The following is a 20150-nucleotide window of genomic DNA, read 5'->3' as shown; positions in this document are numbered from 1 at the left end:
TCTATTGTGTGCAATTGTTCAAAAGTAGAATTAACCACTGAAAGAAATCTGATTGCTCTTGATACCACATTCAATGGTTTTAACTACGATAAGTATCAAATTTGAGGTATTTCACCTTTAGTCTCATGTCCCAGTTATACTATCCCCCTACTTAATTTCAAATACAGAACAACGATAATGGTCATCGAGTGAGAAAAGTCAAGTATTTAATGAACTTCATTGAGAACCAAACTAATTTGTGATCTGGCTTCAGAATATGGCTTTTAAAGGCGCTAGTGAACAAATAATTGACTCTCTTTTCAGGGAAGGCAGGGTATGAGGTCTAACCTGCCCAATATAATTGGGACAACATCCCCTCAATTCCATTAGATGTGAACAATAAATACTACTTTCCCAATGTTGCTGTCAATCCCAAGATCATATTTATGGTAGGGGCTAAACACAAAATGTATTCTCATAGTGATCGGTCATTGCAGAAGATCGCTCTGCCTAATTGAAGTTACCCAGTTAGTCCTTTTCTTCCCTAATACATTGCAGGGTTTTCCCCCTCTTTTTTTAATGTAGTCATCCAACTCCTGTCCAGAAGGTGATTGAGTCTGCTTCCGCTAGCCTTTCTGGTGATGCTTTCCAGACATTAACTGGTCCACAAAAATAAAAACTCCCATTTTCTTCACCTGACTTCTTTTTACCAATTATCTTAAATCTGTATCCTCTTGTGACCAATTGTTTCTACAACTGGAAAACTAATACGTTTACTCTGCTGAAACACGATGTTGTTCTGATGTTTGCTGACAATCTACCCTGCTGCTTCGAAAGAGAAACCTTTCCACACTCCACCAATTCAAAAGAAAATAACCTGCCCACTTCCACCATTACATTGTTCTCTACACTTTGCTCCATTCCTCGCATCGCTTTCATGAATTAATTCAGTCTAAGGCCATGACAAGCATTGACTTGTGCTGCCCAGTATTGAACACACTACTCCATGTTGGATCTAGTGTCTTGTAAATGCTAAGCAACATTTCCTTGCTTTGGGATGTTATCTCTCCATTTTTCAAGTCAAAAGTCATGGTTCTTTTTCTTTTAAAAAAAAAAAACCCCTTTCCAAACTTATCCCACAATTTTGTAAGCTTTGTGCATGGGTCTCTGTTCTTTCACACTATCTTATAATTGTAACCCTATGTTGCTGTGTGACCATTCCAAACAAGGCAACAAGTAAGGATGCACGTTGAGTCCGAACTTTACGGAGGAAGGTCATTAGATGCCTTGACTGTACCACCTCAGAACTACACAGCTAGCCCTCTTTCAGGTATATATCCAGCTCCCTCTTTGATACCTTTGTATGGAATCCACCTCCACCTTTCCCAAAAGGTGCAATCCAAATCCTAAAAATTTTCTCTCTTAGCTCTTGCTGACACTCTCTCCTTCCTGATATCATTCTGGTAAATCTCCTTTGCATGCTTTCCAGGACTTAACATCCATCCTTAAATAAGGTGCCCAGAACTAATCACAATATTCTTAAGGTGGTCTGATCCATGATTTGTAGGGCGTAGCATCACTTTTTGAATTACAGATGTACAGCACGGAAACAGACCCTTAAGTCCAGCTCATCCACGATGACCAGGTATCAGAAACTAATCTATTGCATTTGCCAGCACTTGGCCCATATCCCTCCTATTCATATACCCATCCAGATACCTTTTTTAAAATGTTGCAATTGTACCAACCTTCACCACTTCCTCTGGCAGCTCATTCCATACATACACCACCCTCTACATGAAAAGTTGCCCATTAGGTCCCTTTTTATATCTTTTCCCCCCTCACCTTAAACCTACCCCCCTAGTTCTGTACTCGTCTATTTTATCCTATGCATTGCCTGTCATGATTTTATAAACCTCTGCGGTCCCTCCTCAGCTTCCAATTCTCCAAGGAAAACAGTGTCATCATATTCCGCCTCAAATCCTCCAACCCTGGCGACATCCTTAAATCTTTTTTGAATCCTTTTTTCAAGTTTCATAACATCCTTTCTATTGGAAGGATGTTCAGAATTGCACACTATTCCAAAAGTGGCCTAATCAAAATCCTGTACAGTTGCAACATCACCTCCCAACTTTTATATTCAATACTCTGACTAATAAAGGAAAGCATACCAAACTCTTCCTCCACTATCCTATCTACCTGTGATTCTACTTTCAAGGAGCTATGAACCTGCACTCCATGGCCTTGTTGTTCAGCAACACTCCCTAGGACCTTACCATTAAGTGTATAAGTCCTGCTCTGATTTGCTTTCCCAAAATGCAGCACCTCACGTTTATCTGAATTAAACTCCATCTGCCACTCCTCAGCCCTTTGGCCCATCTAAGGAAGATACCATTGTAATCTGAGGTAACCTTCTTGACTGTTCACTACACCTCCAATTTTGGTGTCATCTGCAAATGTACTAACTATATCGCCTGTGTTGACATCCAAATCATTTATACAAATGACGGGAAGCAGAGGACCCAACACTGATTCTTGTGGCACTCCATTAGTCACAGGCATCCAGTCTGAAAAGCAACCTCCACACAGCACTCTGTTGTTTACCTTTTTGAACCAGTTCTGTATCCAAATGGCTAGTTTTCCCTGTATTCCATGGTACCTAACTTTGCTAACCAGTCTCCCTTGGTGAGTGCCTTACTGAAGTCCATATAGATCACGCCCACTGCTCTGCTCTCATCAATCCTCTGTTATTTCTTCAAAAAAACTCAATCAAGTTCATGATACATGATTTCCCACTTGCACAAGCCATGTGACTATCCCTAATCAGTCCTTGCCTTTCCAAATACATGTAAATCCTGTCCCTCAGGATTCCTTCCAACTATTTGTCCAACACTGACTTCAGGTTACTGGTCTATAATACCCTAGCTTTTCCTTACCACTCTTCTTAAAAGGTTGTACCACATTAGCCAACTGCCAATCTTCTGGCACCTCTCCTGTGACTATTGATAATACACACATCTCAGCAAGGGGCCCAGCAATCACTTCGCTAGCTTTCCACTGAATCCTAGGTATACCTGGTCAGGATCTGGGGATGTATCCACTTTTATGCCTTTCAAGGCATTCAGCACCACCACTTTTTGTAATATGGACCTCTTTGCTAATCTAATCAAAATCTTGTGTTCAGGGCCAAATTGAAAAACTGATTGAGGAAAATGATTCTCTAAAGAAAGAAATTCAAAATAAGGAGGAAATCATCAAAGCACAAGCACAGAAGGAAAAAGTAAGTTCTGTTATATTCCAAAAGAATACTTGCTGGTTTAGGAGTGTTCTTTAGATTGTCTATAAATAACTTGGATTTGTATTACTTATGTTGGAGGTCTTAGAATACTTTTGATTAATTTTTTTGTTTTTAAATCACCTCTGCTGTCAATGACTTGATTGTGCCTTTGTATAATAGTCTGTCTCAAAGCATTTCTGTTTTGAAGAAGCATCTGAATGAAGCTAATTCCATAGATTTGAGACGGAATGAGAGTCACGGGCCTAGCTAGTTGAATGCACAACTACATGTGAAGTATTGCATATGATACAGTTTAAAACCATCTTAAACCAAAATTAAGTAGTTTTTTTTTGAGTTAATATTTGTAATGAATTTAGCACTAATTAACTTCAACATTTGAGACAGTCAAGCTTTTAAAAAAAAACAGCCAAAGGCTGATTAAAATTTGTTTGGTTGTGCTGGTTCTCAACTTTTTGCATCTTGCATGCCACTGGCCATTTAGTCAAAATTCTGGACCCACCATGAGGAAAACAGCCTTGTTTATTTCAGGGAGTATATTTTTATATTTATCTGTATTGTAGTATTTATCACTAATAAATTTATATATTTAATGGAAGCTTTCCAGTGTTTCTAAAAAAAAAAACTTTCCTATTGGACATTTGAATTTTTGCAATTAATAGCATCCCTGACTAGACTAATATTGCATGAAATTATTTACCTTTAGTCTTATGCTCGTCATATAGTTAATGTGTGCAACACATCAGTATTTATTCTGCTTGTGTAATTTGAGAATGGGGGTAAAAACAGAATAGGGGTTCAACCTCCTTGAACTTATTGTGCTACTCAATGTAAACATCATGGCTGATCTGACTGCTGCCTTAACTTCTCTATCCTGCCTCTACTGTAACTGGAATATGTTCATGGATCCAACCTCCACTCCTGCCTGCAGGGAAAAAGCTCAACACCAATCCCTCAAAGACATTCCTCAGCATTTCCAATGCAAATAGGAGACCCTTTTTTTTAAACTGCAACCTAGTTTGAGTCACTTGCATCATCTCAGCATCTGCTCAATCAAATTCCCTCAAACTTGTTTCAGTAAGCTCACCTGAATCTTGACTTCTATGAATAGAGGCTTAACCTGGTTGTCACGTCTTAAGGAGTAAGTAAGTAAGGACTGCAGATGCTGGAGATCAGAGTCAAAAAGTGTGGTGCAGGAAAAGCACAGCCAGTCAGGTAGCATCCAAGGAGCAGGAGTGGCGATGTTTCAGGCATAAGCTCTTCAGCTCTTCTCCTCCGATGCTGCCTGACTGCTTTCCCAGCACATCACGTTTGATACACCAACTCTTAAGGTAAAGCTGTCATCCCAGCAACCAGCCTGGTAAGCATTTGTTGAACTGCCCCATACATCTAAATACCTCAAACTGACCAAAGCTATATGCACTAGTCTGGTTGTGGTCCTATCAATGCTCTCCACAGCTGTGGTTATAGTCTCTCCTTTGTAATAAAACCCAATGTTGCATTTACTTTTTAAATTTGCTATGTTAAGATCCTAACTTTCAGACTCATGTACAATGACCCCTGTCTATTGCAGTATCTTGCAATTTGTCTATTTTAAAATGGTCTGCTTTTCCATTTTTTTTTTCAGGCTATATGAGTAATCTTGCATTTTCTCACAATACTCAATCTGTCAAGTTTTTTGCAAACTAATTCAATCTACTTTTATTTTTGTGTAGACAGTCTTCCCCTTACATCTTGCTTTCCTGTTTCGGATCAATAGTAAATTTGGCTACAATAGAATTTTCTTTTTAGGCAAGGACACTACAGGGTTGGATGAACCACATGGCCTGTTGAAATTACTGTACTTGCTAAAACTCTACTTTTTTTTTCTCTTTGCTCCCCATATCCCTCTATTCTTTTGAGACCAAAAATATATCTATCCCAACAATAAATACATTAGCAAATGTAGAGTCCATATTGAGATGGGCTGGAGAATTTGAAGTATTCATAATCTTTTGGGTGAACATTTTTCTCCCTATCTCAGTCCTAAATGATGAGCACTTTACCGTGTAATGGTGACCCTTTGTTATTAAAATCCATAAGCAGTGGAAGCCATCAGTGTTTACCCTGTCAAAAGCCACTGCAGAATTTTATATGTTTTACTCAGATTGTGAATTCCAGGCAATTTAGATCCCATTGCCTCAGCCTGTTTTCATGGGCAACTTTATTGTCCCAGGGACAATCATTGATCTAGATATAAGTCTAGATTAGAGTGGTGCTAGAAAAGCACAGCAGTTCAGGCAGCATCTGAGGAGCAGGAAAATCGAAGTTTCAGCAAAAGCCCTTCATCAGGAATATTGTCCGAAATGTCGATTTTCCTGTTTCTCGGATGCTGCCTGAACTGCTGTGCTTTTCCAGCACCACTCTAATCTAGAATTTGGCTTCCAGCATCTGCAGTCATTGTTTTTACCTATAGATATAAGTCTGTCAACCTAAAAATGACCCCAAGTATCTCCTGTTATTTAGCCAGTATTCTAAATGCTAGTCTCTATTCTAGAAACTTAGGTCAGTATGTCCAAGGTGGGTTGATAGATTTATAGATATTAATGACATCAAGATTTATAGGCTAAGCATGGTAAAATCATTTTGAGGCAGTTGATCAGCCATGATCTATCAAATGGCAGAGCAGGTATGAATAGCTTACTCCTATGCTAGTTTACCCAACATGAAAGCTCATTCCTTTGTATCATTATCTGTGACACTTAATCAAACATCTTGATAGATATGGAGGGGCTCGTAGAATCGACTTTTATTTCTACTGGGTTCTAATTAGTTCTGAGAGAGATTAAAAGGATATTGCATGAGGTGGGGATGGAAGGGATGATGTATTAACCACCGAGGTTATGAACAATTACTTTCAAGCTTCAATTCCCCACCCTCAACTTTGACCAGGACTGTCCTTTCATCTGTTTCCACTATTCACTCCTCATTGGACAACACAGTTTTGGCCTGCTGTTATATTTCATTGAGGACTGGTATAACATCAGCCTATCTCAACTTCGCAATGCTTTTGTTCTCTCCCTAACCTGTTTTCTCCATGAATTAGGGGAAAGTGAGGACTGCAGATGCTGGAGGTCAGAGTCAAAATGTGACACTGGAAAAGCACAGCAGTTCAGGGAGCATCCAAGAAGAGTCAACATTTCAGGCATCATCCTTCATCCCTGTGATGGGCTTATGCCAGAAATGTTGACCCTCCTATTTGGATGCTGCCTGACCTCCCTATGAATTAGCTATACTTAAGTCTGGACTCAAGCAAAACATAATCGTCCAGCTTGCAAATTATGAATTCCAGAGAATTTAGATCCAGTTGCCTTAGCCTGTCTTTATGGGCAACTTTATTGTCTCAGGGAGTGATTTGTAGTGGACAAATCATTTAAAATAGGCATAAGTCTGTCATCCTAAAAATGACCCCAAATCACCCAAAGGGTGATGCCACTATCTGGTGCACTGTCGTTTACCACCAGTAAAATTTCCAACTCTTTGTACTACCTTCCCTCTACCATGACTCTTCTCCCTGGACTTTTTCTCTCCATGACTGACCAACAACCAAGTTTTCCCAACTATGTAAAGCCAGCTTCTATCTCTTAAACCTGCTATGGTTTTAGACTGCCTCACTGAATTGATAATCTCATGTCAACCTTTTTTCCTTGTCTGGACTATAAAGCTAATATCTATGACTTATCCAATGTTTTTCATCTCTGTTTTCAGTGCTTGGCTCTAACTCTGGTGTGGACTGGATCTTTTCATTTTTGGGTTAAATAGGACCCAGATTACCAATTGGCTGGTTCAATATGACAAAATTAAATCATTGACCAGAGAACAGGGTTTATTATAGATGAGAGCTGGAGGGCAAGCTGGCCAAGCAGGAGTGGCAATCTAGTCCATTGAATACACATATACTCTTTGCCATTTAAGAAAATCATCACTGATTTGATTGGAGTTTTAACTCCTTTTCCTGCTCCTGCAAATAACCCTTGACTCTGCTTTTAGATCATGTATAACTAAGGCTGCTCCCTATCTTATGCACTTATTCCAATATTTAAAATAATTGGGGCTGTCCAGTTGATCATTGTTCATTTAGATTTAGTTTGTCTCCTGGAAATCTACTTATCTTTTCTGATTTAGCACCATCACCATCACCATCACCATCACCACCACACCATGTGCATGCTCAATGAAAGTCAAGTACTGTAGATACATGAAATCTAAAATCTAACCTGGTGTGGATACGGTTTCAGAATAAAAGGCAAACTATTTGGAACTGCTGGAGAAACTCCAATGTGGCCACATCTGAGAGTTGACATTTAAGTTTAACTGAAATATTAACACGTGTTCTGTCTTCTTAGACACTGCCACCTCTACTGAGTTTCTCCAGTGCTTTGCTTTGAGCTTCCTTGTGCAGCAACATTTTTTTTGTGAGGAACTTTTATCAAATGCTTTTTGAACTCAGAACATATTACATCTGCTGTCAACCCTTTATCCACTCTGCTTGTACAGCTTTGCACGGCATTCAAATCTAGTCAAGACTCAACTTCACCAATATCGTTTTGAATTTGACTGGTCATATATCAAGTGGTTCACGTTTCCAGTTAAGGTACTAAACGATGTAGCTGGATATCAGCAAACTGGATCCTTTTTGTTAATTTAGTTTTTATTTCACCTTTTAATGTTTTAGACTTCCACTTTTGACTAAGCTTTGGCCATCACCCCTTTGATTCTGTATCAGTGATGACACATTCGTGAGGAAGGGCTCATGTCCCAAACGTCAGTTCTTCTGCTCCTTGGATGTTGCCTGACCTGCTGTGCTTTTACAGCACCATACTTTTCGACTCTTGCTTTGTGATGTCCCATGACACTTCATAAGGCCATTTTCTGCTAAAGGCTGTATACAAAAATGTGGAGCTGCTGGTGTTGGACTGGGGTAGAGAAAGTCAGAAGTTACGTGACACCAGGTTACAGTACAGTGGTGGTTTATATTAAGTCACAAGCTTTCAGTTCACCTGACAAAGGTGTTAGGCTCCAAAAGCTTGTGGTTTCCAATAAACCTGTTGGACTATAATCCTGGTGTTTCTAATTTCTGACTGTATACAAATAGATGTTGAATCCCATATGTTGTATTTATGTAGTCTGCAAGCAATGGTGGAGAGAAACAACTGATGTATATTTCAAAAGATATTTTGCAAACTTTAATGAGGAAAGATGTAATAAAAGGAAATCTCATTTTTGTCTATCCAATTATTTTCAAAATCTAAATTCCTTCTACATTGCACTTATCTCCAGCTGTGCTATAACAGAATTCTCTGAACAAATTAGAACATCCCTTTTTAGTGTTTTAAGTTTGCCGATTAAAACTGAGGGGGATGCCAGGAGACTAGCCAAGTGCATGGCAGGTGGAATCTACTGTGGTTAAGCGTGAAGTTTCCATTTGGGGTTGGAAGAATGGAGGTGAAAGGGAGTATTTCTTGAATGGAAGGAGAATGAAAAGTTCATGTCCAAAGATGATATAATGGATGCAGATTTCTCTGGTGTGGGGGTGGGTTTGACTATTTCTGAACCAGCAGATACGGTCTCAATAAAAAAGGCAAACCTTTTAGGACTGAGATGAAGAGGAATGTCAATCAGGGTGGTGCATCTTTGGAATTTTGTAACCCAGAGAGCTGTGGAACCTCAGTCATTAAGTTCAAGATGGAGATTTCTAGTCACTAATGATATCTGGGAATGACTTGGAAATATAACATTGATAGGGTGATCAGCCATTATCTACATTAGGACAGCAAGTTCAAAAAGTTGAGTGGTCTAGTCCTGTTCTGATCCTAACACAACAAGTTAGTAGAAGCAATATTGACTTGAATGCATCATGCCATTGAAAGCCTCTCTATTTTCTTTATTAATAGAAAATTGACCCCCTGAGTCTATACCTGCAGCAAGAACTGGACAGTTTAAAGGCAGTACTGGAAATAAAAAATGAGAAGATACATAATCAAGAGAAAAAGTTGATGCAGATGGAAAAGCTGGTATGTACATTTCAAGGGACTGGAATCCAGCATAGAATTGACCAGTATTTAGAGTAAGCTCTGATTTCTTCCATTGGAGATGGTTAATGACTCATTATAACCAGAAGTAACTTGTTACAGTTGTATTTTTGAAATGGATATCCAAATAATGAAGCTAAATAAAATAACCCAAACTCTTCCTGTTTTATTTTATTCTCAAAGCAAAAGTTAAATCCAAGTTTAGTTCTTTTGTTCTATCCTTCAGCTATTTATGTATCCATTTCTTAAATATTGACAGTCACTCTAATCTGTCTTTATTGGACAGGATGTGGACAAGCTCAATATTTGTTGCCTATCTGTAATTACCCTGGAATTAAGTCCCTTGCTAGACCCCGACATGAGCAATTACATTAGTATGGATCTGGAGTCATGGGTAGACCAAATTTCCTTAAGTGGCATTCATGAAGTTGATGGGTTTTTATGGCAATTGAGACTGGTTATGTAACTTCCATTCAGATAGTTTTAGGGAATTAGTGCAATTTTGAATGTTGTCATCTGACACGCTTGGATTGGAATCCATGATCCGGAACTTGAGCCTGTGGCTGTTGATTACTTGTCCTGATTTTACCACTACATTGGCACCAACGACATAGGTAGGAAGAGGGGTGGGGAGGTCATTCAAGAGCTCAAGGAGTTAGGCTGGAAGCTAAAAGCTAGGACAGACAGAGTCGTCATCTCTGGGTTGTTGCCAGTGCCACGTGACAGTGAGGCAAAGAATAGGGAGAGAGTGCAGTTGAACACGTGGCTGCAAGGATGGTGTAGGAGGGAGGGCTTCAGATATTTGGACAATTGTACTGCATTCTGGGGAAGGTGGGACCTGTACAAACAGGATGGGTTGCACCTGAACCAGAAGGGCACCAATATCCTGGGGGGTAGGTTTGCTAGCACTCTTCGGGGGGGGTTTAAACTAATTTTGCAGGGGGTTGGGATCCGGACTTGTAGCCCAGCAGGTAAGCTAGCTGTGTGTCAGGATGCCCAAGACTGTAGGGAGGCTGTGGAGAAGGTAGCACTGACAGGGACTACTTGCGGACACAGAGATGGGCTCAAGTGCGTATACTTCAACGCAAGGAGTATCAGAAATAAGGTGGGTGAACTTGAGGTGTGGATCGGTACTTGGGACTACGATGTTGTGGCCATCACGGAAACATGGATAGATGAGGGACAGGAATGGCTGTTGGAGGTTCCTGGTTACAGATGTTTCAGTAAGATTAGGGAGGGTGGTAAAAAAGGAGGGGGTGTGGCATTGCTAATTAGAAATGGTATAACGGCTGGAGAAAGGCAGTTTGAGGGGGATCTGCCTCTGGAGGTAGTATGGGCTGAAGTCAGAAATAGGAAAGGTGCAGTCACCTTTGTTGGGTGTTTACTATAGGCCCCCCCAATAGCAGCAGAGATGTGGAGAAACAGATTGGGAAACAGATTTTGGAAAGGTGCAGAAGTCACAGGGTCGTAGTCATGGGCGACTTCAACTTCCCAAATATTGATTGGAAGCTCTTTAGATCAAGTAGATTGGATGGGGCGGTGTTTGTGCAGTGTGTCCAGGAAGCTTTTCTAACGCAGTATGTAGATTGTCCAACCAGAGGGGAGGCCATATTGGATTTGGTACTCGGTAATGAACTGGGACAAGTGGTGGGCTTGTTAGTGGGTGAACATTTTGGTGATGGTGACCACAATTCTGTGACTTTCACCTTGGTTATGGAGAGAGATAGGTGCGCACAACAAGGTAGATTTTACAATTGGGGGAAGGGAAATTACGATGCTGTAAGACAGGATTTGAGGAGCATACGTTGGGAGCATAGGCTGTCAGGGAAGGATGTGGTGGAAATGTGGAACTTTTTCAAAGAGCAGATACGACGTGTCCATGATATGTATGTACCTATCAGGCAGGAAAGAAATGGTCGTGTGAGGGAGCCTTGGTTGACGAGGGAGGTTGAATGTCTAGTAAAGAGGAAGAAGGAGGCTTACATAAGGTTGAGGAAACAGGGTTCAGACAGAGCAGTGGAGGGATACAGGATAGCCAGAAGGGACCTGAAGAAAGGGATTAGGAGAGCTAAGAGAGGGCATGAAAAATCCTTGGCGGATAGGATCAAGGATAACCCCAAGGCATTTTATGCGTGTGTGAGAAACCTGAGAATGACGAGAACGAGGGTAGGTCCGATCAAGGACAGTGGTGGGAGACTGTGTATTGAGTCGGAAGAGATAGGAGAGGTCTTGAACAAGTACTTCTCTTCAGTATTTACGAACGAGAGGGACCGTATTGTTGAAGAGGAGAGTGTGAAACGGGCTGTTAAGCTAGAAGAGATACCTGTTAGGAAGGAAGATGTGTTGGACATTTTGAACAACTTGAGGATAGACAAGTCCCCCGGGCCTGACGGGATATATCCTAGGATTATGTGGGAAGCAAGAGAGGAAATTGCAGTACCGTTGGCAATGATCTTCTCGTCTTCACTGGCAACGGGGGTGGTACCAGGGGACTGGAGAGTAGCGAATGTTGTGCCCCTGTTCAAAAAAGGGAATAGGGATAACCCCGGGAATTACAGGCCAGTTAATCTTACTTCTGTGGTAGGCAAAGTAATGGAAAGGGTACTGAGGGATAGGATTTACGAGTATCTGGAAAGACACTGCTTGATTAGGGACAGCCAGCACGGATTTGTGAAGGGTAGGTCTTGCCTTACAAGTCTTATTGAATTCTTCGAGGAGGTGACCAAGCATGTGGATGAGGGTAGAGCAGTGGATGTAGTGTACATGGATTTTCGTAAGGCATTTGATAAGGTTCCCCATGGTAGGCTTATGCGGAAAGTCAGGAGGCATGGGATAGAGGGAAATTTGGCCAATTGGATAGAAAACTGGCTAACCGGTCGAAGGCAGAGAGTGGTGGTAGATGGTAAATATTCAGCCTGGAGCCCAGTTACAAGTGGAGTTCCGCAGGGATCAGTTCTGGGCCCTCTGCTGTTTGTAATTTTTATTAATGACTTAGATGAGGGAGTCGAAGGGTGGGTCAGTAAATTTGCAGATGATACGAAGATAGGTGGAGTTGTGGACAGTGAGGAGGGCAGTTGTCAACTGCAGAGGGACTTCGATATGATGCAGAGCTGGGCTGAGGAGTTCAACCCTGCCAAGTGTGAGGTTGTCCATTTTGGAAGAACAAATAAGAATGCGGAATACAGGGTTAATGGTAGGGTTCTTAGTCAGGTGGAGGAACAGAGGGATCTTGGGGTCTATGTACATAGATCTTTGAAGGTTGCCACTCAGGTGGATAGAGTTTGTAAGAAGGCCTATGGTGTATTATTGTTCATTAGCAGAGGGATTGAATTCAAGAGTCGTGAAGTGATGTTGCAGCTGTACAGGACTTTGGTTAGGCCACAGTTGGAGTACTGTGTGCAGTTCTGGTCGCCTCACTTAGGAAAGATGTGGAAGCTTTGGAGAGGGTGCAGAGAAGATTTACCAGGAAGTTGCCTGGAATGGAGAGTAGGTCGTACGAGGATAGGTTGAGAGTTCTCGGCCTTTTCTCGTTGCAACGGCGAAGGATGAGGGGTGACTTGACAGAGGTTTATAAGATAATCAGAGGAACAGATAGAGTAGACAGTCAGAAACTTTTTCCCCGGGTACAACAGAGTGTTACAAGGGGACATAAATTTAAGGTGAAGGGTGGAAGGTATAGGGGAGATGTCGGGGTGGGTTCTTTACCACTCCCACGGGCAGCGCATTCCATGCCCCCACCACACTCTGGGTAGAGTCAGAATCATTGGCGACCTTTAAGCGGCATTTGGATAGGTACATGGATGGGTGCTTAATCTAGGTTAGAAGTTCGGCACAACATCGTGGGCCGAAGGGCCTGTTCTGTGCTGTATTGTTCTATGTTCTATGTTCTATCTCAGCCTCTTGTTAATCTGATTTTAATATTCTTTGTTATGCATCATGACTAATTGTACTCCTTCAAATTTTCTGGTGGTTACAGTCGTGATCTGAAAGTTAGGAAGAAAAGAGTAGTTACTTTAATGTGAAAATTATATTTTTTCAAAGATGGAGAAACATACTGTGCTCGATGAAAAGCTTAAAATTGTGATGCAAGAAAATGAAGACTTAAAAGCTCGAATGGATAAACACATCGCTGTGTCTCGGTAAGTGAATTAATATTCAGTCTATTAATGCAATCACTAAGCAGTCGCATTTTTTGTTCTGTTTGCATATGACACTAACTTGCAAAATTGAATGTTAAAAATGCAAGTTCTCATATTAATGATCAGCTGTGTTTGAACTTGTCAGTGTCCACACTGAAAGCTGTCAAGAATAATTCTAGATAGATGGATGTTAAAGCAGCAGAAATGAGTTGTTCCTCATCCTTCATGGTGACTTAAAGGAGATCGAAGAGTTTAAGTTAAATATGAAAGGCATGAATATATAGAGAGACTTGGTATTGAGTATTGTAAAACTTTTGCTTTGCCACATGACTGAAAGAGTTGCAGGCAGATAGGATAGTGAAGGAGGAGTTTGGTATGCTTTCCTTTATTGGTCAGAGTATTGAGTACAGGAGTTGGGAGGTCATGTTGCGGCTGCCCAGGGCATTAGTTGGGCCACTGTTGGAATATTGCATGCAGTTCTGGTCTCCTTCCTATTGGAAAGATGTTGTGAAACTTGAAAGGGTTCAGAAAAGATTTACAAGGATTTTGCCAGGGTTGGAGGATTTGAGCTATGGGGAGAGACTGAATAGGCTGGGGCTATTTTCCCTGGAGTGTTAGAGGCTGAGGGGTGACCTTATACAGGTTTATGAAATCATGAGGGATATGGATAGGACAAATAGGCAAAGTCTTTTCCCTGGGGTCATAGATTTAGGGTGAGAGGGGAAAGATATAAAAGGGACCAATAGGGCAACGCTTTCCCACACAGGGTGGTGTGTGTGCAATGAGCTGCCAGAGGAAGTGGTGGAGGCTGGTACAGTTGCAACATTGAAAAGGCATCTGGATGGGTATGTGACTAGGAAGGGTTTGGAGGGAAATGGGCCAGGTGCTGGCAATGGGACTAGATGAGGTTGGGGTATCTGGTCGGCAGGAACGAGCTGAACTGAGGGGTCTGTTTCCATGCTGTACATCTATGACTGGAAAATCATCAATTTTTTTAATGGTTATGCATTTGGATAATATGGCAAAATGGTATACCAATGATTAATCAATGGGCTGACTCTCTGTAAAATTGGATTTTAACCATTGTGCAAATGTGCTGTTGAGGAAATTTCATCACCGGTTTGCACATGCCATCTATATGCATCATCTTGTTTCAAATAGACTCCAAGAATGCAGGATGCGTCTGTTAAGTGCAGGACATGGTAAATAGGCTTATCCTGATTTTCTGTTCTATCACTTGTCTGCCAAATTTTCAGCAGGTCCATTTTGTAACCTTTGTATTCTCATGCTAACTTTCTTTCCTCCCTCTATATTGTAAGCAAATTTAATTACAAAATATTTGGCCCTTCAAGCAAATCATTGACATTCATTGTAAAAGTTGCAGCTTCACTATTTATGCACATGGCATTTCCTTAGTTACAGTTTGCCAGCTTAAAAATGACCCATCGAACTAAATCCTTTGTTAGCCAATCCTTGATCAAGCTCATTTACTGCGCTTGGTGCAATGAGTCATTTATGTAATGTTGTCAATTAATGGGACATAGGACTGTTGGTGACATCAAGCAGCACCACCTCAGTAATATTTGCTCATTAATGCTTTAGTTTGTGTTCCACAAGGGCTGCACATTACATTCTGACCTCATTACAGCCTTTGATTGAACATGGACAAAGGAGCTGAAATGCAAAGTGAGGTGAGAGAGACAGCCCTTGAGATCAAAGTCACGTTGGACGAAGTATGGAATTGAAGAGATCTAGCAAAACTGGAAGCATTGGGAATTTGAGGGTGAGGGTGTAGCTCTCAGGTTGGAGTCATACTTGGCGTACAAGGTAGTTGTGAACTGAACTGGAGTGGAGATGACTCACGACCAACAGTCAGTGTTTAGCACAATTTTCAAAGCCTCGGTTACTGAAGCAGTCCATGTCCAAATGCAGCAAACCTGGGCAATGTCCAGGCTTGGGCTGAAAAGTAACAGATAATATTCATGCCACCCAAATGCTAGAACATGATCATCTCCAACAAGAGATGATTTATCCCTCACCTATTAATTTCAATGGCATGACCATCACTGAATTTCCCCCACTATCAACATCTCGGGGTTACCATTGATCAGAAAATGAACTGGACTCTATACATAAATATACTGAGTAAAAGTTCAGGTCCGAGGCTGGGAATACTTTAGCAAGTAACTCATGACCTGACGCACTCAAACCTGTCCACCATCTACAAAGCACAAAGGGTGTAATGGAATACTCCCCTCTTGCCTGAATGGGTACAGCTCCAAAAACACTCAAGAAGCTTGACACCATCAGGACAAAGCAGCCCACTTGATTGGCACCGCATTCACCAGGATTCATTTTCTTCAACGTTGCTCAACAGCAGCAGTGTAAATCATCAACAAAAGATTGAGGAAATTCACAAAGCTGCTTATAAGACACTGTTCCTTCAGGGTCATTGGGACAAAATCCTGGAACTTCCTCCCTAATAGCTTTGTGGGCCTTCTTAAAGTACTTGGATTACAGTGGTTCAAGAAGGCAATTCACCAGCTTGAGGGTAATTTTGTGATGACTGTTGCTGGCTGACCCAGCATTTATTGTCCATGTCCCATGAGTGAAATGAACAGCAGTTTACCACTACTAATTTACGTATGGAGAGGTAGTTTTATGCCATGTTTACAACGAGGTTTTTAAGGCTGTTGTATGCTTTTCAATTACTGTGTTTTATACACATCTCCAGGTTTTTCTGTAATTTTTAAAAATTACATTGTAAAATTCTGTCAACAGTCTGAGTGCATTGGTTGCATATGTATTATGAGTTATCGTTGGACCAAAAGGTCGGTTTCCATGTTGTATGACTCTATTGTGAAGATTTTGCCAAAGTGATATTCCAAGCTACATATGCTGCTTATATAGTAAATTCTTCTGATTTCTTATGTCACTAAATATGGAGATATACTGACAGACGGGGCCACGAATTGATTTGCGTTGGTTTTATCTCCCTGATCAACAAAAGTTTGTTTTAAATCAAAATGCATTTTCATGTTTTTATCTTTGCAGGCAACTCTCGACTGAACAGGTTGTTTTACAAGAATCACTACAGAAAGAATCAAAAGTGAACAAGCGCTTATCTATGGAAAATGAAGAACTTCTGTGGAAGCTACATAACGGCGATGTTCTTGGTCTTAAGAAGTTGTCACCAACATCTCCTTTATCCTTTCAGCCTTCCAAAGCCCCAGTGTCATCCTCATCTAGCCCTACATCATCACCAAGGTGACACTTCCAAATGAATAACACTCAAAATGACTTTTTGAGATCGCTGGCTATAATGACAAACAAGGGCTACTGGATGTTGACCATGACATACAAACTATTGTCCTATTATATGGGTTGAGAATTGGAAAAATATTTCTTCCTTTGAGTGTTTCTAATTGTATATGAGACTCTGTATATAGAATATGTTGCACAACAGCACTTAATTAACACAGCAAGAATCTTGCTTTTGCCTTTTTGCCTATTACAAGTAAACTCAGGGCAAGTAGATTATATTTGACAAATTTTGAGTTTTCCTCATTGATTTGTGAATAGGATTTTTATTTTATGAATTGAGTGTTTAAAATCAAACTGAAGTATTGGGGTTGCCTTCACTATTCGCAAGCAAATTGCTGCTAGAGTCTTTTCCCAGAAAATAGAATGAGGACTAATGTTGCTGTCTGAAGTTGCACAACATATGGCATAAACTAAGTAGGCCAAATCTATCTAAATATTCTCATCTCCATGCTTTGTTCAATGTATCAGAGGATGTCTGTGCAGAATTTGGTCCTTGATTAGTGTTAGATTTATGCAGGTGCTTGTATCTATAAATGTTTGATCTTTCGCAAGCTGAGAAAATGTAGCGCCATGGAGTTAACATTTTTTTATCTTAAGAACACTCAATATGTTGTCAATCTAAGCACTTGAGCAAAATGAAAGTTTTGCATTTAACGAGTAGTGCAAGTGGAGCACTTGTATCCCAAGACCACAGAGAGAGCGTTCATATTTGCTTATGCTATGGGAAAAATTTGGATTTTTTTTAGCATAATGAGGGAATCTGTCTGCTTGACCACAAAGTAAATATTCCATTTTTTTGAAATGTTCAGATGGTCCTTCAGTTGCTTCTGAATATTTTTCTGCAAAGATACATGCTGGTTATGAAGAAGATTACAACTCTAAATATTCATTTGGTCACAAGTTCTTGGCTTCAGTTACAATTGTATGAACTTGGCATTTTTGCAATGTGAAAATCTGTTGGACAGTGACTGCCCTGAAAACTATAATGAAATTTTGAGAGCATGTTTATATCATTACTTTATTAATGCACATGTTGCTATATACTTGCACCTTTAGTGTCTGTGTTTTGGCCCTCTATTTCACACCCTTGTAATACTCTGCTGTTGAGAAAGGGAAGCAAAACGTAATTTGTCAAATTCTGATAACAGTTGAACTGATTTCTGTAGCAATCTGGGTGACCTGTCTTTATTGTCCTTTTATCTTTTCCCATTCACCAATATTCTGAGTGGCATCTGAACTTACACCGACATGCAAATCCCAAATGCCTTTGTAACTCTGCCACAAAACCAAGGCAATGTAATCTTATTTGCACTTAATTTCTTTTAACATCAGATAACCTGGAGTTTCATAACAGATTGTATCCTGTTGTTCTGATGGATCAATCTTAAGATCTGTTTATAAGAGCAATTTGACTTGTGCAATTTACTGAACATTGTGATCCTGGCAGCTAAGTGGTTTGTGAATGTGGATCACAGAAGCTTGTACACGTTTACCTTTGTCTATTGTGACACCAGTGAAGAAACCTTGACCAAATGAGTCCTTCATCACTTTTTATTTAAAATAATTTTGTCCCTAGAGCATAATTCGGTGTTTAGACTTGAGGTTTTTCAATTATGTTGCATTCCAAAGCAGGCCAGCTGAAGCTGGTTCAAATAGTGTCAAAATTTATTTTTGGTTTTATGTCCATCTTTGCTAGAGTGATGCATTTGTCAATAGACCCCTCCTACTGTACATCCACATGTTGCTACTGCTGATGAATATATTTTGTCACCCTTGCAAATTGATGCTTGCTCCCATTTTGTTTTATCAGCTATGTTATGGCACACTGTTCACGCTTTCAGTATAGCCATAGGTTCTCCTAAAAAAAGCGAATGGACATAGCAAATGTTCATTTAAGCTATCAAACTTGGCATTCATGATATAAGATGCTACAGTTTCTCAGGATATCCTTGGTGAAAATGAGTTTTTAAAAATAAGACAGCTTTAAATTATCTGCCAAGGTGTAGTTTCTTCCACTGGATCCAATGCTCAATGAAACAGTCAACTTTGTTAAGTTCTGTATTGAAAATTTAATTTCATCTATAAACAGTTAAGCAGAAGAGTTGAGAACTACATTAGGCAATTGGATTTGAGCATGGTTTGGAAGCTTAATTTCTATGCAATTTTACACCGTTGCCCAATGGAAATGCTGATGTGAAATTTTCAATACTAAAATCAACTTTTAAATGAAAACATTTCCTATTATCCTGTTGGTTCTAAAAGGCCATAACACAATCTTTCTTTGACAAACTTATTGAGACTGTCAAGTCTGATTTAGTCAAATTATTGCAGATGTGTCTCAATGTTTATCCTTGGCCCAACCAGTTTAAAGTTGAGGTTTTTTATTTGCACGTTCACTGAGCTACAAAACAAGTATGAGGTTTCTTTTAAGCTTGCTAGAAGTTTGAAAACTAATGGTTCCTGAGCAGCTCATTCTGCAGTTACTTTAGTGTAGAGTATTTGTTTAAACTGATTTCCGCATGTTGGAGTCTCAATTACCTTGTTTAACTGAGGTTCCAATTTTTGGAAGAATGTTGCATTATTTGATAAAATTAGCAACACTTTTTTTTCCCTCAATGGCTAGTTTCCATATTGTTATGATTGTTATACCGTTCTAGGTATTTGCAACATTTTAACAACTAGGTTACCCATAGAAGATCATTTCTAACTTTTGTAGTTAATACCCAAATTATATAAAACCTCTACCCTTAAAATCAATGAGTTTGTTCTATTATAGGAAGGCATTTTGATACAATTAGTGCAACTAGATGAAAAATTATTCATGTATATCTTTAGAAGTTTATAGTAAAGTTTGTCAAGTTAATTGAAACATTGTGCAACACAGCTTGTAAACGTTTTCATTTACTGTTGTGTGCTTTGTCTGTTAGTGATCATTCTTTTTAAATTTAATGCATTGTCAATATATTTATCACATGTTGCTTCCTTGTTGAATAAAGTAATTGTTTTCTCTATCAAACATTGTGCTTTGATTTTCTTGTCCATGTCCCTCTGATCTGCTATGTCATTGACTTTTGGTTGCTTTTAAAAGACTTTCGGAATTTGTGTATCTTGAAATTATGGTGAGCTGCATTTTTTTCAACCAACATCAGATTACCATTTTAGAGGTCGGGAATACAGGCATTAGAACTAAATAGGACTATTTGTAGCCTTTTAAATCTTGATCCAGTCCAATCAGTGAGTTTTCTACGCCTTTTAAAAAAAGGAAAAATGATAGCTTAGACTGCAGAATAGCAAAGTTGAGATTAACAGAAACTTATAAATAAATCTACCAAAATCAAATGA

At 39.8% G+C, this 20150-nt stretch overlaps 1 protein-coding gene across 4 annotated transcripts in view; it reads left to right on the top strand.

Annotated features, from left to right (window-relative positions):
* Positions 1-19786, top strand: part of mtus1b (microtubule associated tumor suppressor 1b) — a 204178-nt gene extending 184392 nt beyond the window's left edge. For all 4 annotated transcript variants that reach the window (XM_072570273.1, XM_072570254.1, XM_072570264.1 and 1 more), the window contains 4 exons: positions 3164-3259; positions 9208-9327; positions 13387-13484; positions 16539-19786. In XM_072570273.1, the coding sequence (XP_072426374.1) occupies positions 3164-3259; positions 9208-9327; positions 13387-13484; positions 16539-16755 (531 nt within the window). In that variant the 3' untranslated portion in view covers positions 16756-19786. The remainder of the gene's footprint in view (positions 1-3163; positions 3260-9207; positions 9328-13386; positions 13485-16538) is intronic.
* The last annotated feature ends 364 nt before the right edge of the window (positions 19787-20150 follow it).

Source organism: Chiloscyllium punctatum, chromosome 1 (genome assembly GCF_047496795.1).
Source record: "Chiloscyllium punctatum isolate Juve2018m chromosome 1, sChiPun1.3, whole genome shotgun sequence".
Classification (NCBI taxonomy): domain Eukaryota; kingdom Metazoa; phylum Chordata; class Chondrichthyes; order Orectolobiformes; family Hemiscylliidae; genus Chiloscyllium; species Chiloscyllium punctatum.
This window is presented reverse-complemented; position numbering and strand designations above follow the sequence as displayed.